The sequence below is a fragment of the Cydia splendana genome, chromosome 27 (assembly GCF_910591565.1).
Source record: "Cydia splendana chromosome 27, ilCydSple1.2, whole genome shotgun sequence".
NCBI classification, from domain to species: domain Eukaryota; kingdom Metazoa; phylum Arthropoda; class Insecta; order Lepidoptera; family Tortricidae; genus Cydia; species Cydia splendana.
The window spans coordinates 3836655-3855243 of record NC_085986.1 but is presented as its reverse complement, the minus strand read 5'-3'; the positions used below and the strand labels follow the sequence as shown (position 1 = coordinate 3855243).

General features: G+C 41.2%; 1 protein-coding gene across 1 annotated transcript in view; it reads right to left on the bottom strand.

The window, feature by feature from the left end:
* LOC134803788 (neurofibromin) overlaps positions 1-18580 on the bottom strand; it is a 115170-nt gene extending 96590 nt beyond the window's left edge. The window contains exons 1-14 of the mRNA XM_063776624.1: positions 18313-18580; positions 16650-16793; positions 14678-14864; positions 14344-14465; positions 12182-12281; positions 11356-11456; positions 10612-10761; positions 9659-9758; positions 9092-9234; positions 8316-8509; positions 7263-7371; positions 5327-5485; positions 2812-3005; positions 1539-1722 (exon numbers count right to left, since the gene is read on the bottom strand). Of these exons, the coding sequence (XP_063632694.1) occupies positions 1539-1722; positions 2812-3005; positions 5327-5485; positions 7263-7371; positions 8316-8509; positions 9092-9234; positions 9659-9758; positions 10612-10761; positions 11356-11456; positions 12182-12281; positions 14344-14465; positions 14678-14864; positions 16650-16793; positions 18313-18372 (1947 nt within the window). The 5' untranslated portion in view covers positions 18373-18580. The remainder of the gene's footprint in view (positions 1-1538; positions 1723-2811; positions 3006-5326; positions 5486-7262; positions 7372-8315; positions 8510-9091; positions 9235-9658; positions 9759-10611; positions 10762-11355; positions 11457-12181; positions 12282-14343; positions 14466-14677; positions 14865-16649; positions 16794-18312) is intronic.
* Between the last annotated feature and the right edge of the window lie 9 nt (positions 18581-18589).

Sequence of the window (18589 nt, the reverse complement as noted above, 5' to 3'; positions counted from 1 at the left end):
GGTTGGCACCCTACCAGTGGTAAGCACCCTGCCAGTGGTTGGCATCCTACCAGTGCTTAACACCCTGCCAGTGGTTGGCTCCCTACCGGTGCTTAACACCCTGACAGTGGTTGGCACCCTACCAGGGACGGAGTTATGCGACTTATATATGTTGCTCCGTCCTTTAGAATCGCAATAAGGATATCATGGTAAGGCCCCAGTAGTCGACACTCTACAAAATCAATAGTGGAAGTGTAACCAAAATCAAACTAACCTCCAGTTTGATGCACATCAAACTGGAGGTTAGTTTGCTGCTTGCATATAGGTATCTGTGAGCCGACGTTGGCGTATTCCTTGTGCTTGGCTAAGAACTCGTTCCGACATGTCAGGATGTCGCGGAGCCACCGCAGCACCTCGCGGTAGTTGCCGATCTGACGCTGGATGAGCTTCTGACTGATGTTGTAGAGGATTTGGGAGCTGGGGAAGTATAGTAGTTAACACTAACCTCTAGCTTGATGTGCGCCTGCTTGCATATAGGTATCTGTGAGCCGACGTTGGCGTACTCCTTGTGCTTGGCCAGGAACTCGTTCCGACATGTCAGGATGTCGCGGAGCCACCGCAGCACCTCGCGGTAGTTGCCGATCTGACGCTGGATGAGCTTCTGACTGATGTTGTAGAGGATTTGGGAACTGTGGAAGTATAGTAGTTAACACTAACCTCTAGCTTGATGTGCGCCTGCTTGCAAATAGGTATCTGTGAGCCGACGTTAGCGTACTCCTTGTGCTTGGCTAAGAACTTGTTCCGAATGGCAGACATACTACCAGTGGATGGCACCCTACCAGTGGTTAACACCCTGCCAGTTGTTGGCACCCTACCAGTAGTCGACACTCTACAAAATCAATAGTGGAAGTGTAACCAAAATCATACTAACCTCCAGCTTGATATGTGCCTGCTTGCATATAGGTATCTGTGAGCCGACGTTGGCGTACTCCTTGTGTTTGGCCAGGAACTCGTTCCGACATGTCAGGATGTCGCGCAGCCACCGCAGCACCTCGCGATAGTTGCCGATCTGACGCTGGATGAGCTTCTGACTGATGCTGTAGAGGATTTGGGAGCTGCGGAAGAATAGTAGTTATCACTAACCTCCAGCTTGATGTGCGCCTGCTTGCATATAGGTATCTGTGAGCCGACGTTGGCGTACTCCTTGTGCTTGGCTAAGAACTCGTTCCGAGATGTCGCGGAGCCACCGCAGCACCTCGCGGTAGTTGCCGATCTGACGCTGGATGAGCTTCTGACTGATGTTGTAGAGGATTTGGGAGCTGCGGAAGAATAGTAGTTATCACTAACCTCTAGCTTGATGTGCGCCTGCTTGCATATAGGTATCTGTGAGCCGACGTTGGCGTACTCCTTGTGCTTGGCTAAGAACTCGTTCCGACATGTCAGGATGTCGCGGAGCCACCGCAGCACCTCGCGGTAGTTGCCGATCTGACGCTGGATGAGCTTCTGACTGATGTTGTAGAGGATTTGGGAGCTGCGGAAGAATAGTAGTTATCACTAACCTCTAGCTTGATGTGCGCCTGCTTGCATATAGGTATCTGTGAGCCGACGTTGGCGTACTCCTTGTGCTTGGCTAAGAACTCGTTCCGACATGTCAGGATGTCGCGGAGCCACCGCAGCACCTCGCGGTAGTTGCCGATCTGACGCTGGATGAGCTTCTGACTGATGTTGTAGAGGATTTGGGAGCTGGGGAAGAATAATAGTTTGTGTTACAAGGGATCAAAATGATATATTTCCGTCAAGGACGTACATTGAATCCTGAATGAAGCGATGGATTCTAAAGTAGAATGCTGAGCGTATGGGGGATTCAAGTGTTAACGCCCAAGACGAAATAATTTTGATACCGTGTGACACATACTGCTTTTCACATCAACTATAAAGAAATTGTTATGTTCCAAAATATGTATTCTTGGACCATAAAAAAATAGTATGCAAGAAAGAAAAAATCGTGTCCTACAACAGAAAAGTACAACTTTGATCCCTCCTAGCAGGGAAGAAAAGTGCCACTTTGATCCCTCCTAGCGGGAAAGAAAAAGCCCTTTTTCGAATAGGTGATGTGAAAAGGCTAATTGTTAGAACATATACAGAGTAGCTAAAAATAACTGCATTCCCGTTGCCAGGGAGGTTTTGGGATTATAGTGAGCAACTTTTACCAATCCCGAAATCGCGAAAAAAAAATTTGGCTGTCTCATACATTTTGGCTGGTCCATTTTCTATGGGAGGGTTAATTTTTATTTCGCGATTTCAGGGTTGGTCCCATAGTAAAAGTTGCTCAGTATAATCCCAAAACCTCCCTGTGGGCGCAGTACGGTTCCATTTTTATCGTCTATCACTATGCGCGTCCCTTTCGTACTTACATACTTGTTAGAACGTGACAGGCATGGTGACAAGGGATAAAAACGCGACCGTGCTACGCCGCCTGGCAACGGGAATGTAGTTATTGGCATCCATTGCTTCTTGTGATATTTCGCCCATGCCTGTCTGGTGCACTAGTGATATACCAGACCGTCGATGAGGTGGTTGACATTCTACTAGAGTTCAGTTGTTGATGGTTGACGTCCTACCAATAGTTGACAGCATACCTGTAGTTAACACCCTTCCAATAGAAGACACCATACATATAGTTGGAGCCATACCAATTGATGGCACCAATGGTTGAAACCCTAATAGTGGTCGGCACCCATCCTAAGAATGATACCCTATTAAAAGTACCAGTGGTTGGCACCCTACCGGTAGTTGGCACCCTACATAGTTGGCACTACTAGCAGTATTCACCTGATATCCCAGAAAGTATTAAGCGGCGCCTCAGGGTTCCACATATGGACGCGATCAGGCCGGTGCAACGCTAGTAACGCATCCATTGCTTCTTGTGATATCTCGCCCATGCCTGTCTGGTGCACTAGTGATACTAGACCGTTGATCAGCTCGGTGGTTGATGACTGGATCTCAATGCCTGAGCGGCCTGGGTTCTGAAAAGAAGAGCTAGGGTTGATTTAGACGGCGCGCGAACACGCATGCGATTTTAGTTACATTGCGGACTGTTGGTTACGTCCAATTCAACCGACCGATCAAAAACCGCAATGTAATAAAACTCGCATGCGAGTTCTCGCATCGTCTAAATGAGCCCGTATTCAGAGTAATAGCTTTGTGTAGATATTTAGAACGCTTTCTTGGGTTCTAAAAAGAAGAGGTATTGAGAGAAATAATTTATACAATTTAAAAGTTAGAATATTAGCTTTTTAGGGTTCCAAACCTCAAAAAGAAGAAAAAAACGGAACCTGTTTGTGTCATAGCCAAATTACTTAGCCGATTGAGCTGGCATATATACATACATACATATAACTAGTGGCTCTGTGAGCTGTAGACCTCGCGAGCAGAGCTTGAAATAACATGGTGCTAAGAGCTTTAAATACACCGTGTTTTTTTTGATTTCCGTTAATTTCAAGGGTGCATTCCTGAGCTTAAATCAAGTAACTTTCTCAAAGACACCGATGTTCTAATTAAGTCCATTTCGGAGATAATCCATAATTTATTTTTTTACTATAAGGCCTCTACAAGCGTGTACACTTGCCTTAGGGCCGGCTTACATATTGATTAGTGTTTAGAATGAGTTCATACATTTGCTACTAAACTTAAGTACAATCTCGGTCGATTGATGTACGAAATGACATTGATATGTCACAGATTTCAATTGTTTGGTTGAGTTAAATGTAATGCCCGTGTTACAACAACGCTATATGCTACATTTAATTACTTTTTAAACAAAAAAAAAACAAAAAAAAAACAAAAAAAAATTATTTTTTGAAAATTAACTATGCCATTTAGTTCTTATAAACGTACTTAACTATACCCCGAAGTTAACGGAATTCAATAAAAACACGGTGTATAGTAAATTAAAGAAAAACAATACGAAATTTATGTGTAAAAAAATACAAAAAGTTATAATATCCCAGCATACAATTACTGGGGATCGAACCCAGATCCTCTGTGCAAACAGAAAAAGCGAACGTTTACAAACTGAGCCAAATAGTTCTTAGATGGGTTGACGAAATTTAGCTACTCCTTCTCAAATTAAAATTAGTTAAAATTAAATATCTAAATACCGCCTAAACCAGCGATAATTTTTTTCTGCATTTTTTGCTATTAACTCTGTAAACATGTTTCAAAAAGAAAAAAGTCTTATGATATCGATACGACTATTTGTTTAGGCGCCAGGTATCACGACTCCGCCATTTTTAAAAATTTCCAAAAACCGGATTGACAAAAAAAAATTATTTAGTCATAAAATTCGGTCACAAAATTTCACGAGAATCGGTTAAGAATTGCGACCTGTAGAGGAGAACATCCGGACATACGAAAGCAAAATGCCCGAGTCAAAACGTAGACCTTCGCTTCGCTTCGGTCAATCACGCCTATTTCCCGGAGGGGTAGGCAGATACCACGGATTTCCACTTGCTACGATCCAGACATACCTCTTTCGCATCCTTCACTTTCATAATATTCCTCATACACGCTCGCCGGTTTAGGGCTGACATATATGTAAGTTGGTAGGTATCCCAAAGAAAAGTAACATAAATAAATGAATTTAAATCGTGCCTTTGGGGGGGGGGGGTAAATTAGAAAAAAAGAATTAAATTAGATAATTTTGAAGTTATTTATGAAAAAGGGCGAAAATGTACAATCCACCCTACCTTCACTCTTATTCCCTTCTTATTTTCGAAAATATTGGGCCTAAAATTTTGAAAAAGAAAAAACTGAAAATAGGTAACTAACCTAGGTTCTTTTAAGGGGAAATTTAGTAGAAATATTACAAAATATGCGCTTAATTGTTTACTACAATCGATATCATATCAGAAGCAATTCAGATGTTTAAATGGGGCATTATCTATGAAAAGGGACCTTATTGTCGATGGCGCTTACGCCGCACAGCGTCGCGCGGCATTGTATTTATATCGGAGCATCGTTTATAATGACGTAAGCGCCATCGACAATAAGGTCCCTTTTCATAGATCTTGTTCTTAGTCGGCGTCTTCATTGCTGAAGGTCGTGTCTAGTTTAAAGAGTTTCCTGCGCGATGTACCATGCTTTTCCAAGTGTTCCTGTCTTCGGCGGTCTTAATAGCTTCAGGTATTGGCAAGCCGGTGATGGTTTTTATCAAGTCTGACCACCGGGTAGGCGATCGACCGCGTCCTCGTTCCCCTTCGACCTTACCAACTACCATCAGCTTTTCTAAGCTATCCGGGTCTCTACGAGTAACGTTTCATAGATAACGTCACATATATATACTTACGCTCAACATCAACATCGGATCAGCATGTATAAGCTTCACCATGCACAGCAGTAAGTTCCTGTAAGCCGGCATTTCCTCTGACTTGTTGAACTTGGCTTGCACTTCCTTGGATTTGAGGGAGCGCGAGATCATACGGAGCGGCGTGTGGACTATGTAGCCCTGTGAAGAATTATTTGTGTTAAAATATCCTCCTAAGGCTGGCCATACAAATGAAAAATGCCACTGAAATTTGAACCTTTAATGCAGGGAATAGAGTTGATTTTCAATCCGGAGGTCGCGGGTTCAAACCCCGGCTCGTACCAATGAGTTTTTCGGAACTTATGTACGAAATATCATTTGATATTTGCCAGTCGCTTTTCGGTGAAGGAAAACATCGTGAGGAAACCGGACTAATCCCAATAAGGCCTAGTTTCCCCTCTGGGTTGGAAGGTCAGATGGCAGTCGCTTTCGTAAAAACTAGTGCTTACGTCAAATCATGGGATTAGTTGTCTAGCGGACACCAGGCTCCCATGAGCCGTGGCAAAATGCCGCGATAACGCGAGGAAGAAGAAAAATAGAGTTGATTTAGCTTTTGTTTGAAAAAACTAAACAAAACAAATGCGACTCTGTTCCAATTGAATATGATTTAAATTTCATCGAACTGAATAAGTACTGTAGGTAGAACCTTGGGGCTTAGGAGGATATTACTATGACGAGGGACAAATATCAAACCAGTCGGACCAAAAACTTAGAAATTTAAGATGGCGGCCGCTTTTACAAATTTACATTCGTATTTAAACATTTTGGACCCTGTCATATGACTATCAGATATATCACTTTTGCGGTCCAACGGCAGTCTATGTGGCCTGCTGTTTGTGGTAGGATGTAAGTGGGCCGCCGGCGGCCCACATGGCACTGAGAGTGTTAAAGAAATCGATCCAAAAGTATAAAAATAAAAAGGCACCTAATTTATTTATTCTATTAACGGATCGTACTAATAGGAGACCGCTTCAAGAAAGCTTGTTATGCCAGAGGAAGTATCTTTCTGACTATTTTTATTAGAAAGAGAGTTACAGCTTTTTTTGATACAAGTACGAACCCTGTTTTTTAGGGTTCCGTACCCAAAGGGTAAAACGGGACCCTATTACTAAGACTTCGCTGTCCGTCCGTCCGTCCGTCCGTCCGTCTGTCACCAGGCTGTATCTCACGAACCGTGATAGCTAGACAGTTGAAATTTTCACAGGTCAGTATTTGGATGGGTGACCGTTTTTTTTTTGCTTTTTTTTTTTTTGCATTATGGTACGGAACCCTTCGTGCGCGAGTCCGACTCGCACTTGCCCGGTTTTTAACTATTTACACACACAATACAATACGAATGTCAACTAAAAAAAATGTTAACATTTTTTTCCCTCTTAACCCTTTTCCAGGTAAAGTACGATTTATCGACCACCTATGCGCCAATAGGATCTCAACTTTAGCATTTCGATTTAAGGTTCAAATACGATTGGACTTTCGGGAAATGTGACTTGTCTTCAAATGAATCATCAAAGCTGGATTAATAGGGAGTATTACTGCAATGCTCTGCCGCCAGAGTGCAGCACTAATTTGTTTAGTAAACCATAGAGTAACTTAAACATACTAGGCCTTAAACAGTTTTTTGACAAGTTTTCACTATGAATATTGCATCAAGGCGGTTTGTTTACATGTGGCCTACCGCGAAACGCGAAAATCGATATTTCTTTATCTGCCTCTCAATCGATCGAATAGGCAAGAGTGATAGAGAGGCAGAAACCGAACTTTCGATTGTCGTGTTTCACGGTAGGCCATGTGATTGGCCTAGTGACGCCCTCTACGCAGAGTTTTGCGTAATATTCCCTATTGGTATATATGTATTAGGGTTTTATGGGTAAACGTAGATTGGTGCAACATGGAAAAGGGTTGACTATTATTTACATACCTGTGTCGCTTTGTTCAGTGTATCTGTGAACATGGCTCTAAGTTCGGCGGCACGGGGGTAAAGAAGCTCTATTTGAGGCCACCACGGTAACCGTGGTTGTTTAATAATCCTGTAACAAAAATGGTGTAAATTAAAAATACCGGCCAAGTGCAAGTCGGACTCACACACGAAGGGTTCCGTACTATTACGCAAAAAAACGGCAAAAAAATCACGTTTATTGTTGTTATAACGGCAACAGAAATACATCATCTGCGAAAATTTCAACTGTCTAGCTATCACGGTTCATGAGATACAGCCTGGTGACAGACAGACGGACGGACAGACGGACAGCGGAGTCTTAGTAATAGGGTCCATGCCCTTTGGGTACGGAACCCTAATACCATGGCAGAGACAGCAGCAATGGTTGCTAATCGGGCGGGATATTCAAAATGATCTTGACGCGACTTTATTGTTAAGAGAATAAGAGAGCGTCAAGGTAATTTTGAACACCTCGCCCGCTTAGCAACTTCTGCTGCTGACTGTATTAGGCCCTTATTGACTGTATTTATCATTTATTCCTTAAACGTATTAATAAAAAATCAACGGTTAGTTGTGACGTTATCTATGAAAAGGGACCTTATTGTCGATGGCGCTTACGCCATTATAAACGATGCTCCGATATAAATACAATGCCACGCGACGTTGTGCGGCGTGTGCCATCGACAATAAGGTCCCTTTTCATAGATAATGTCCCAATTAATTATTTTTCTCTAAATGTAACATAAAGTTGTACGCATGGTGGGACAGAGTCGTTTTGAAACACAATTAACGATTTAAGTACCAGAATGCCGTGACATTTGACATAAAAAAGTTGTATAGTCCGACAGGAAATTGTAGACAATTATTGAGGGCGCCACTTCCTACGTAACTGTCACATTTTTGACGTAAAATGCTTAAACATGGCAACAATTTAGTATGCAATTTTTTTTGTTCCATTTTATTTTATTTCCAATATTTTATGTTGCACTATAGCTTCTTAAAATTGTATGCAATGAGCAAAGACCGGACCCGTACCTGAGTAGTGAGTTGACTATGACATAATGATACGAAATATGCGTGTTAAGGTTGAGGCACACTTTAATAGCATCATTCGTGTGCGGCATAATCCGAAATAGGGACACGAAGCAATCCGTCATCAGATCCAGCTCTGAGTAGCCAGAGATCAGGTTGCCTCGCACGTAGGATTTTGAGGGGTTGAAGAGGAGAGACTGAAACAATATTCTAGAACATTATTTTGTCCGAACAAGGGACCCAGGCAAGATGATTCACCGTAGCTTATGGGCGCATGTTGTGCAGCTACCCATGCACAACATGCGCGTTGCCGACCCTTTGAAAACCTACACTACTTTTTTGAAGAACTCCATACTGCAGCCGTTCGAGAAAATGAACTAAATGCAGTAAAAAAAACGCATTTATACAAGTAAAGTAAAGTACACCTTGGCCGCTCCAATATATCTGATGGTGAATGTACGTATAGGAAAGGATACCTTTACAACTTGGTGCTGTGACCAGGATATTTTACTTGTATTGATGCGGTTTTTTTACTAATGCATTTAGTTGATTTTCTCGAGGGGCTGCAGTATGGAGTTCTTCAAAAAAGGAGTGTAGGTTTTCAGAGGCTCGGCAACGCGCATGTAACACCCCTGTAGTTGCAGTCGTCCATAAGCTACGGTGAGTGCTTACCATTAGGTACTTGTTTGCCACTGACGTAGTACAAAAAAATGGTGAAAGGGTTGTGGTCAACAGTGTAATGATTTAATCAATACATACTTAAAATGATAAAGGTTCACCTTGAGATCATTAATAACGGATTTGACAAGCACGAAAGTGACGTTTCCACTGTCAGCGATGTTCAGATACGTCGACGCTTTACAGAGTTTGACACATGTCACGACCGCCGCTTCTGTCATCTGTTTAGAGTTGTTCTGTGGGCCTGGGGAAAGGAAATATTGATAGGAATTGTAATTTTTAAATTAAATGACACAATTTAAAAATTCAGATTACTTCTCTACCAATTTTTTTACCTAACTACGGGAAGAATTATGAATATTATGATTTCAATTGTCGGGCTATTTTAGCTGTATCGTTATTATAAATAAATAAAAATTAAAAGTTGTACACTACACTTTTATTTGAAAAGTAATATTTGATGTTATTTTTAACTCAGAATAACGTGTCCCTATTTTTATTTCCATTCGGTTACCACCACCATAGGTTTATTGAAAAAAAAAGTATGATCAGAATTTCTAAAGTTTAGCTTGTCACTTGAGTGTGTTTTTTCATTTATTTATCATTCGTTTAATTAGCCTCTTCTTAAAATGTGGCAATCGTAAATATACTACGTATAAAATACTTACTTAGCCCTCTCTTCACCGAGTCGATGAAATGTTTCTTCTTTGTATGTCGCGGACTGCACGGAGCGCCGCTGTCTGCATTCACTATTTCTTCTAAAACTTTCTGCAAAATAATATTTTTACTTTAGTAAACATAACCAAATATTAACTAGTTTATACGATATTTCTTTTGACTAGGTTTCTTTCAAAAAATAATCTTGTAATATGTCGAAAAGCGTATCTAAACATTTGATTTTAAACAAAATTTTTATACACATAGAGTTGAAAGTTATTGTACAAACCAACTTAAAAATCTCTAGAAAACAACAACCCAAATCTTACAAGCGATTTTAAATTTTATTCTAATATTCACAGGGTTCAAAACTAATAACATGCTCTGCAGTGGCCACATCGCCACTCTAGATTTCTTGTTGTCGGAGAAAGAATCTAGTAAAATGAAAACCGTGTCGCAACATTCGATTTTCAGCCCTATTCTTATACACATAGACTTGAAAGTGGAACTAAGAACAAACTGCAGGAAAATCTAGAAAACGACTACCTACACATTTTGTGTACCTATTCTTATATGTCGCCGCCGCGCCGGGCACAGGTAGGAATAGGGACATTCATATGAATCATTACCATTTGTCCCCGCCTCATTGTGGCGGTGTCTATGTGGGGCAAGGACAAATAGGAATACACCAAATATTTTTACACTCGATTTTGAATCATATTTTTATACTCACAGGGTTCAAAACTAGTAGCATAATTTGTAGTGGAGACATAGCGACCCTAGATTTCTTGATGTCGGAGAATCAATGTTGTAAAATTTGGAAAAAATGTGGCAACATTCGATTTTAAAACCTATTTTATACACATAGAGTTGAAAGTCGAATTACGAACAAACTGCACGATAATCCCAAAAACGACTACCTAATAATTATACAAGCGACTTTAAACCTTATTGTAATACGTACAGGGTTCAAAACTAGTAGCATAATTTGTAGTGGCCACATCGCCACTCTAGATTTCTTGTTGTCGGAGAAGCAATCTTGTAAATAGTCGAAAAGAGTGTCGCAGCATTTGCTGAGATCCTCGTTAGGCCGGCATTGGACTTCAGCGAATTCCTGAAGAAGAAACACATTTTTAGGGTTCCGTGCTACTCCACTGTCCGTCTGTCTGTCACCAGGCTGTATCTCATGAACCGTGATAGCTATTTGAAACACACAGTAACAGTTGACATTTTCACAGGTGATGTATTTCTGTTGCCGCTAAAGAAACAAATACTAAAAAGTACGGAACCCTCGGTGAGCGAGTCCGACTCGCACTTGTCCTTTAAACTTTTTAAAAACGTTTTAAAAACGTCACTCACACGCCAAGGTCCCGGATGCAAGCGAGCTAATGTAAACCTTACTTGAAAGTGTGAAGGTTACTTTGACAGCGTCCGCCATAACAGCTATAGTTGTCCATGGCGCTGTGGGCACGACTAGTGACGACGACTTTGGGTGTTCTTGGCGTTCAAAAGGTTAAAGGGAAACGTCAATATGTCTTGTTCACGTGTTTTCATGTTATAGTTACCGATATTTTATATTTAAAAGTTACAAAGAAAATTTAGTTTCCATTCCACAGATAAAGTTTACTCATTGTAAGAATTTTGACAACTTTGGCAGATTTGGCATTTATTAGCGTAATTTTATATTTATTTATATGTAGGTACTTACTTGGGGGTATGTATCCATCCAGTTCCATATTGCTTTTTCTAAAGACGATACCAAAACTATATGCGCTGATTTTCTTAATAACTTAAACTTTTGTATTGATTCTGAAAATAAAAACGAAAGAATGAGTAAACAATGTAGTTTTAATCTTTTGACCCTGTTAAATTGTATATTTAACAGCGCCATCTATCTCACCTCTTACCTACTTTATCGAGTCTAGAATCCCTAGATGGCTTAATGATCTACATAAACGTAAGTACCTACTTAGTTCCCTACAAAGTGCATAGGTGGCGCTGTTATTCGTTTTAATTATTTTAGGCTAGTTAATTTGTGATGTACTCTTACACTTTCCAAATAGACACGATAAGAAGCACACGCTGTTTTCTCTCCGATTCCCTCAAGATCCTTCGACCTCCGCCCACGTGCCATCAGACCCTTAACCCTTCTTATCTTAACCCTTCCCTTAACCTTAGCCAAATGAGTACTAAGGCTCGTAAAGTTGATCAAAATTGTACAAGCCAAATTTCGTACAGAATGTGCTGATGTAGGTGGCGCTGTATGACCCTATCCCTATACATTAGGCGGTAGCCACGGTACGATTATAAACGTTAACGTTTAACAATCCATTTATCGCCGTACAGCGGCATCTACTTCAGCTGCCCTATTTTATATTATTTTCCACTATCTACTCTACGCGTCACCGTATTATTTTGTCTATAATGTTAACTTCACACATAGAAAGGCTGATATAATAAATAATAACCTCTATAGATATTTAAAACGTAGAATGAACTTTACAGTCATTGTAATAGAGTCGACATTGGCCTACCTGTGAGCAGCCGTATAAGCCGGAGGATGTCCACATTGATGTGTTGTATTAATTCTATATCTGTATAATCGGGGTTTTCTTCTGAGCTTGATGCCAATTCCTGTAATAAAATCAAGAATTGTAAAAAAAAATGAATAATTTAGATAATTATAAGTAGGATTTAATACATTCAATTTCCTATATTAGGTATCTGAGCGAGTGCGAACCGCGACTGAAGCGTCTTCGTTCCGCAAAAATGCTTTCGGCTGTTCGCATTCGGTTGGTACAGTCACCAGCAATAATATGTTACACAACGAAGGCCGCAAAAATATCTGACACGATCTTATTAGTAGAGCCATAAGAGCCATCGAAGAGTAACATAATTATCATTTAATTTAGTTTGGTTTCAAAGTTTTAATTGTTCACTAATAGACATATGTCGTTCACGAGTGAGTGCATGATTTAAATGAACTATATCTTTTGATTGAACTCGCTCACTCTTCAACTCACTGAAGATTTAACTTGCTCAGTCGCTCATCTAGATTAGATTAGATTAGATTAATTTATTTCTTATTGGAAATTACATGGTATTTAACAATGTCACAATGTTTCCAAATAACATTAATTCACAAAAAGATCGTCAGATTGTAAACATACATGAAAATACATTAAAATAATTAAGTATAAAATAAAAAACAATCAAATAATCATAATAAAAATTAAAAATAAAAGTCAAATACAGTAAAATAAAGTCTATCTCAGTGTTCCTTGTGCGCTCTCCCACTCGAGCGACGAGCGAGTGAGACAATGCATATTCGATATTTTTCAAATTTGGAGGGTGTCGGGAAAGCATGGCGGGATCGTATCGCGTGATTCGCCATCTTGGTCGCACTTATGGCTGTCTATGTGTATCAGATTGATTGACATTTCCCTCTACTCACTCTTGAACACTATACTTTACGGATCCACTGAGCAAAGTGAGTGAAATGAGCGAGATGAGTGATATATATCACCGAGAGCGAAAGATATGAATCAATCTTTTCAACTCAGTGAAGCGTTTTGCGCACTATTCACTAGGCTAATATTAGGAAGTTTATAGTATAAATTATCTCAGATGATTTTTTCGGGTTCGGGTGCTAATCCGTTAAACAAAAGCCTTTGTTTCTTTTAAGAGCGCTCTACAGCACGTGCCAAAGCAACCATTTCGTTTAAAAAGCAATTATCGTGATAGTATTAAGGTTCAAATTCATGGGACAGCTCGTTCAGAGAACAATCACGGTGGTCTTGTTTTTGGAGATAACAAAATGTGTTATCTCCGTTATGGGCTGTTTCATGAATTTGAACCATAGAAATAGAATGGTTTGCTTTTTAAACGGGCTTGTTCCCGTTACTTACGTCGGGGCTATTAGCAGTAAGTTGTGTAACCACTGCATAAAGGAAACAATATCTTTTGTTTAACAGATTAGGGTCCGAGCCCGAAAAAATCACCTGAGATAATTCATACTATACCTGTAACCGAGCATTGATCCCGTTGAACACCGCGTTGAAGAAGTTGAGACTGAGTGCGAAGAGCACTTTACTGGCCAGCTGCCGGAGCAATGTGTTGCTTGTTGTGTTCTCGTTCTGCATGTCTGGACAAACAGTAACTCATCCGTTCCATTAATTAGGAAGTTTACCTGTAACCGGGCACTGATACGGTTGAACACCGCGTTGAAGAAGTTGAGACTGAGTGCGAAGAGCACTTTACTGGCCAGTTGCCGGAGCAATGTGTTGCTAGTTGTGTTCTCGTTCTGCATGTCTGGACAAACAGTAAGGGGTCATCCGTTCCATTAATTAGGAAGTTTACCTGTAACCGGGCACTGATCCTGTTGAAGACCGCGTTGAAGAATTTGAGACTGAGTGCGAAGAGCACTTTACTGGCCAGCTGCCGGAGCAATGTGTTGCTTGTTGTGTTCTCGTTCTGCATGTCTGGACAAACAGTAACTCATCCGTTCCATTAATTAGGAAGTTTACCTGTAACCGGGCACTGATCCGGTTGAACACCGCGTTGAAGAAGTTGAGACTGAGTGCGAAGAGCACTTTACTGGCCAGCTGCCGGAGCAATGTGTTGCTAGTTGTGTTCTTGTTCTGCATGTCTGGACCAACAGTAAGGGGTCATCCGTTCCATTCATTAGGAAGTTTACCTGTAACCGGGCACTGATCCTGTTGAACACCGCGTTGAAGAAGTTGAGACTGAGTGCGAACAGCACTTTGCTGGCCAGCTGCCGGAGCAATGTGTTGCTTGTTGTGTTCTCGTTCCGCATGTCTGGAGAAACAAAAATAATTGATATAATTTATGATTAAATCGTTTTAATACCACATATCTAAATACCCTTAAGCGTGAGGGCTGTTAAATTACTTTCGAGCGTAGCGAGGACATCTATAGGTCTATTTGTGTCACTTTTATACTTTTTAAGGCTATATTCATAAACTTACACATAATTATACTTTTTTTAAGTACCTTTTTCAGGTACTTACCGATAAACTGGCAGACTTCCCTCAGTAGTATCTTCACGTTCATCGCCTCATCAAACTTGGTGGTGTCTTTAGGCTGAGAACTGAGGCATATCTCCAGCGTGTCCAGAACTATGACCAGACTGTCACTGTAGCTCTTCTCCAGCTCCGTATGCGGTCGGTTCACACCTGACGATATGGTTGGTTGGTACTGTTGACAGATAACAGTTTTGAACATTGACGTATAATATCTAAGGACGGGCGTTACGGGCAGTAAAAATGGTACTAGTTCAGCGGTGTTACTCACGAATTCCAGCCAATGGTGCAGTCTAAAGGGGCCCACTGATTACCAGTCCGCCGGACGATATCGGCCTGTCAGTTGTTCGGAGCTGTCAACTTTTTGTTCTAACTGACAGGCCGATATCGTCCGGCGGCCTGTTAGTCAGTGGTCGGCTTAACGCAACTAGTTCCGACCAATAGCGCGCGTAATGCGAACTCATCAACCAATCGCGTGCGTGATGCGAACTCATCAACCAATCGCGTTGTAGCGATGTCACACCGCTGTACTGGCTCTGGCATGCCTCGTTATTATTCCCGTAAAGCCAGTCCCTAGATATCTATGTTAATGGTTTTAAATGATTCACGGTTAGTTTCACTATAGGTAGTCTGTATCTTTAGCTATTTAAAAAAGAGTAAACAAAATCTACTACTATAACATTTATTGGTTAACCGACCAATTACAAAACCGCCTGGATCATTCACTGAATGACCTGACTTTAACCTACATTATTTGATCATGTAATGTTTTCATCTACCCTCAACTGACTTAAGGAGCCATTTGACGGTAGATTTTGTTTACTTTTATTTAAATACCTAAAGATCAGACTATAGACCTATGAAATACGAGCGTAGCGAGAACGTACCAGCTCGTTGACTCGCTGCAGGATCTTGGTGAGGCCGGCGATGACAAGAGTGAGAAGCGATGCCTGCTGATTTGGACGAGGCAGGCTTTGCTGCTCATCGTTATTATAGAGTTGCTAGGGATTATATGAAATGAGAGCGTAGCGAGAACGTACCAGCTCGTTGACTCGCTGCAGGATCTTGGTGAGGCCGGCGATGACGAGCGAGAAGCGATGCGGGCTGATTTGTACGAGGCAGGCTTTGCTGCTCATCGTTATTATAGAGTTGCTAGGGATTATATGAAATGCGAGCGTAGCGAGAACGTACCTGCTCGTTGACTCGCTGCAGAATCTTGGTGAGGCCGGCGATGACGAGCGAGAAACGATGCCTGCTGATTTGGACGAGGCAGGCTTTGCATTGTTCCTCGTTATTATAGAGTTGCTAGGGATTATATGAAATGCGAGCGTAGCGAGAACGTACCTGCTCGTTGACTCACTGCAGGATCTTGGTGAGGCCGGCGATGACGAGCGAGAAGCGATGCCTGCTGATCTGGACCAGGCAGGCTTTGCTGCTCATCGTTATTATAGAGTTGCTAGGGATTATATGAAATGCGAGCGTAGCGAGAACGTATCTGCTCGTTGACTCGCTGCAGGATCTTGGTGAGGCCGGCGATGACGAGCGAGAAACGATGCCTGCTGATTTGGACGAGGCAGGCTTTGCATTGTTCCTCGTTATTATAGAGTTGCTAGGGATTATATGAAATGCGAGCGTAGCGAGAACGTACCTGCTCGTTGACTCACTGCAGGATCTTGGTGAGGCCGGCGATGACGAGCGAGAAGCGATGCCTGCTGATCTGGACCAGGCAGGCTTTGCTGCTCATCGTTATTATAGAGTTGCTAGGGATTATATGAAATACGAGCATAGCGAAACTTCATACCAGCTCGTTGACTCGCTGCAGGATCTTGGTGAGGCCGGCGATAACGAGAGAGAAGCGATGCCTGCTGATTTGGACGAGGCAGGCTTTGCATTGTTCCTCGTTATTATTGTTGCTAGGGATTATATCAAATTATGAAAAGCGTGCGTAGCGAGAACGTACCAGCTCGTTGACTCGCTGCAGGATCTTGGTGAGGCCGGCGATAACGAGCGAGAAGCGATGCCTGCTGATTTGGACGAGGCAGGCTTTGCATTGTTCCTCGTTTATTCGCGAGTGGAGGTTCTGTGCGCCGGTTTTGTATGGCAGCTGGGAATAATAGGCAAAAGATTAAGATGTAGAAATAGATTTTTTTTTCTCAACTTAAATCTGCAATCGGCTGTTCTAGCCATAATCAAATGGTTTTTTTCTTCTTTTTTTTTGTAGAAATAGAAATAGGTGCAAAATATTCTAGGCCAGTGGTTCCCAAAGTTGACTAGGCTCCGACAAACCTAACAAAAACTGCAAAATTCGGGACCCACCTCTTGGCCGTCTTAAAAAGGGGCCTAAAATATTATTGGTAACACCCTAGTATCCACAAGGTGGACTGACGACCTGGATGCGGGTGGCGCAAGACTGGTCATTGTGGCACTCTTTGGGGGAGGCCTACGTCCAGCAGTGGACGTCCTCTGGCTGATATGATGATGATGATGATTAACACCCTAGTAGTTTCAGGGCCCACTCCATATTCGCTGGCGACCCACTAATGGTTACATAGTTTGGGAAATGCTGTCCTAGACGTAGATTTGACCGCTGATGTATATCCTCATAAGGCTCAAGATAGAAAAAAAAAATTGGGTAACCATATAAAAAATAAAATTTACAATTATTTCACATAGATAACAACTATGTAGTGTTAAGTTACTTTAGTTTGTTTTTGTAATTTTGGAGTCTCGTTAAATACATTTTTTCAGGTAACTTGTTTTATACATAATACACAGTGAAAAAAAAAAAATAAGTGCATTCCCATTGCCAGGGAGGTTTTGGGATTATCCTAAGCAACTTTTATTATGGTTACCAACCCCGAAATCGCGAATAATAAATTTAGCCTCCCATAGAAAATGGACCAGCCAAAATGTATGAAACAGCCAAATTTTTTTTACGCGATTTCGGTGTTGGTCCCGTAGTAAAAGTTGCTCAGTAGAATCCCAAAACCTCCTTGGCAATGGGAATGCACTTATTTTTTGGCCACCCTGTATAGCATACGATAATCCGTACGTTCCGTGAGTCCGAACAGGGGTTGTTTTTTTGAAGTACATATTATCGAGGCCCTACTGTACAATAATATGTTACTCTTCACAGGCCGCAAAAATATGTGACATACTCTTATGGCTCTACAAATAAGATCGTGTCAGATATTTTTGCGGCCTTCGTTGTGTAACATATTATTGCAGGTGACTGTACTTACTAGAAACAAGAACATATTTCAGAACACACATCATTGGTCATATCTTTGTAATGATGTAGTAAAATACTGATCCTAAGCATAAATAGCTAAGTTTTTTATTTATTTATGGCATAAATAGCTAAGGAATTCGTCTTTACTGAAAGACACAGCTTTCTTTCAGTAAAGACGAGATTTCAACTAATGCGTATTATGAAAAAACAAATATGTTTAAACTACGTATATTTATAAACCGTTAAGACTCCCGAAGGCAAAAGGACATTGACTCGAAGCCGACGCCAGGAATCCTCAACGAGAAATTATACAATTCATCACAAATGTACGCAAAATATACCGAAAGGGTGGGTCTCATTAATGTCTTAAGAAAAATAAAGAACTACTTACTTGCTCTTCGAATCTGGCTATTAGCGAATTCGCCCATTCTCCAGGTTTTTGTGTTCCCATTTTGTGTAAATAAATGTATATTTTTATGTAAATAATTCATAAACAACGCGGATTTCAAGGGATTCCATACTTGACTAGGAATTACGATTTGTATTGAATTTGGCCTGGGGTTGTGACAACAGGATAGAAGATAAAATTTCCTTGAGATAGAACAAGATAGCAATATATAAAAAATCGCGGAAATTGGGGTACCCATGTAGAGTTCCAAAAATATCGC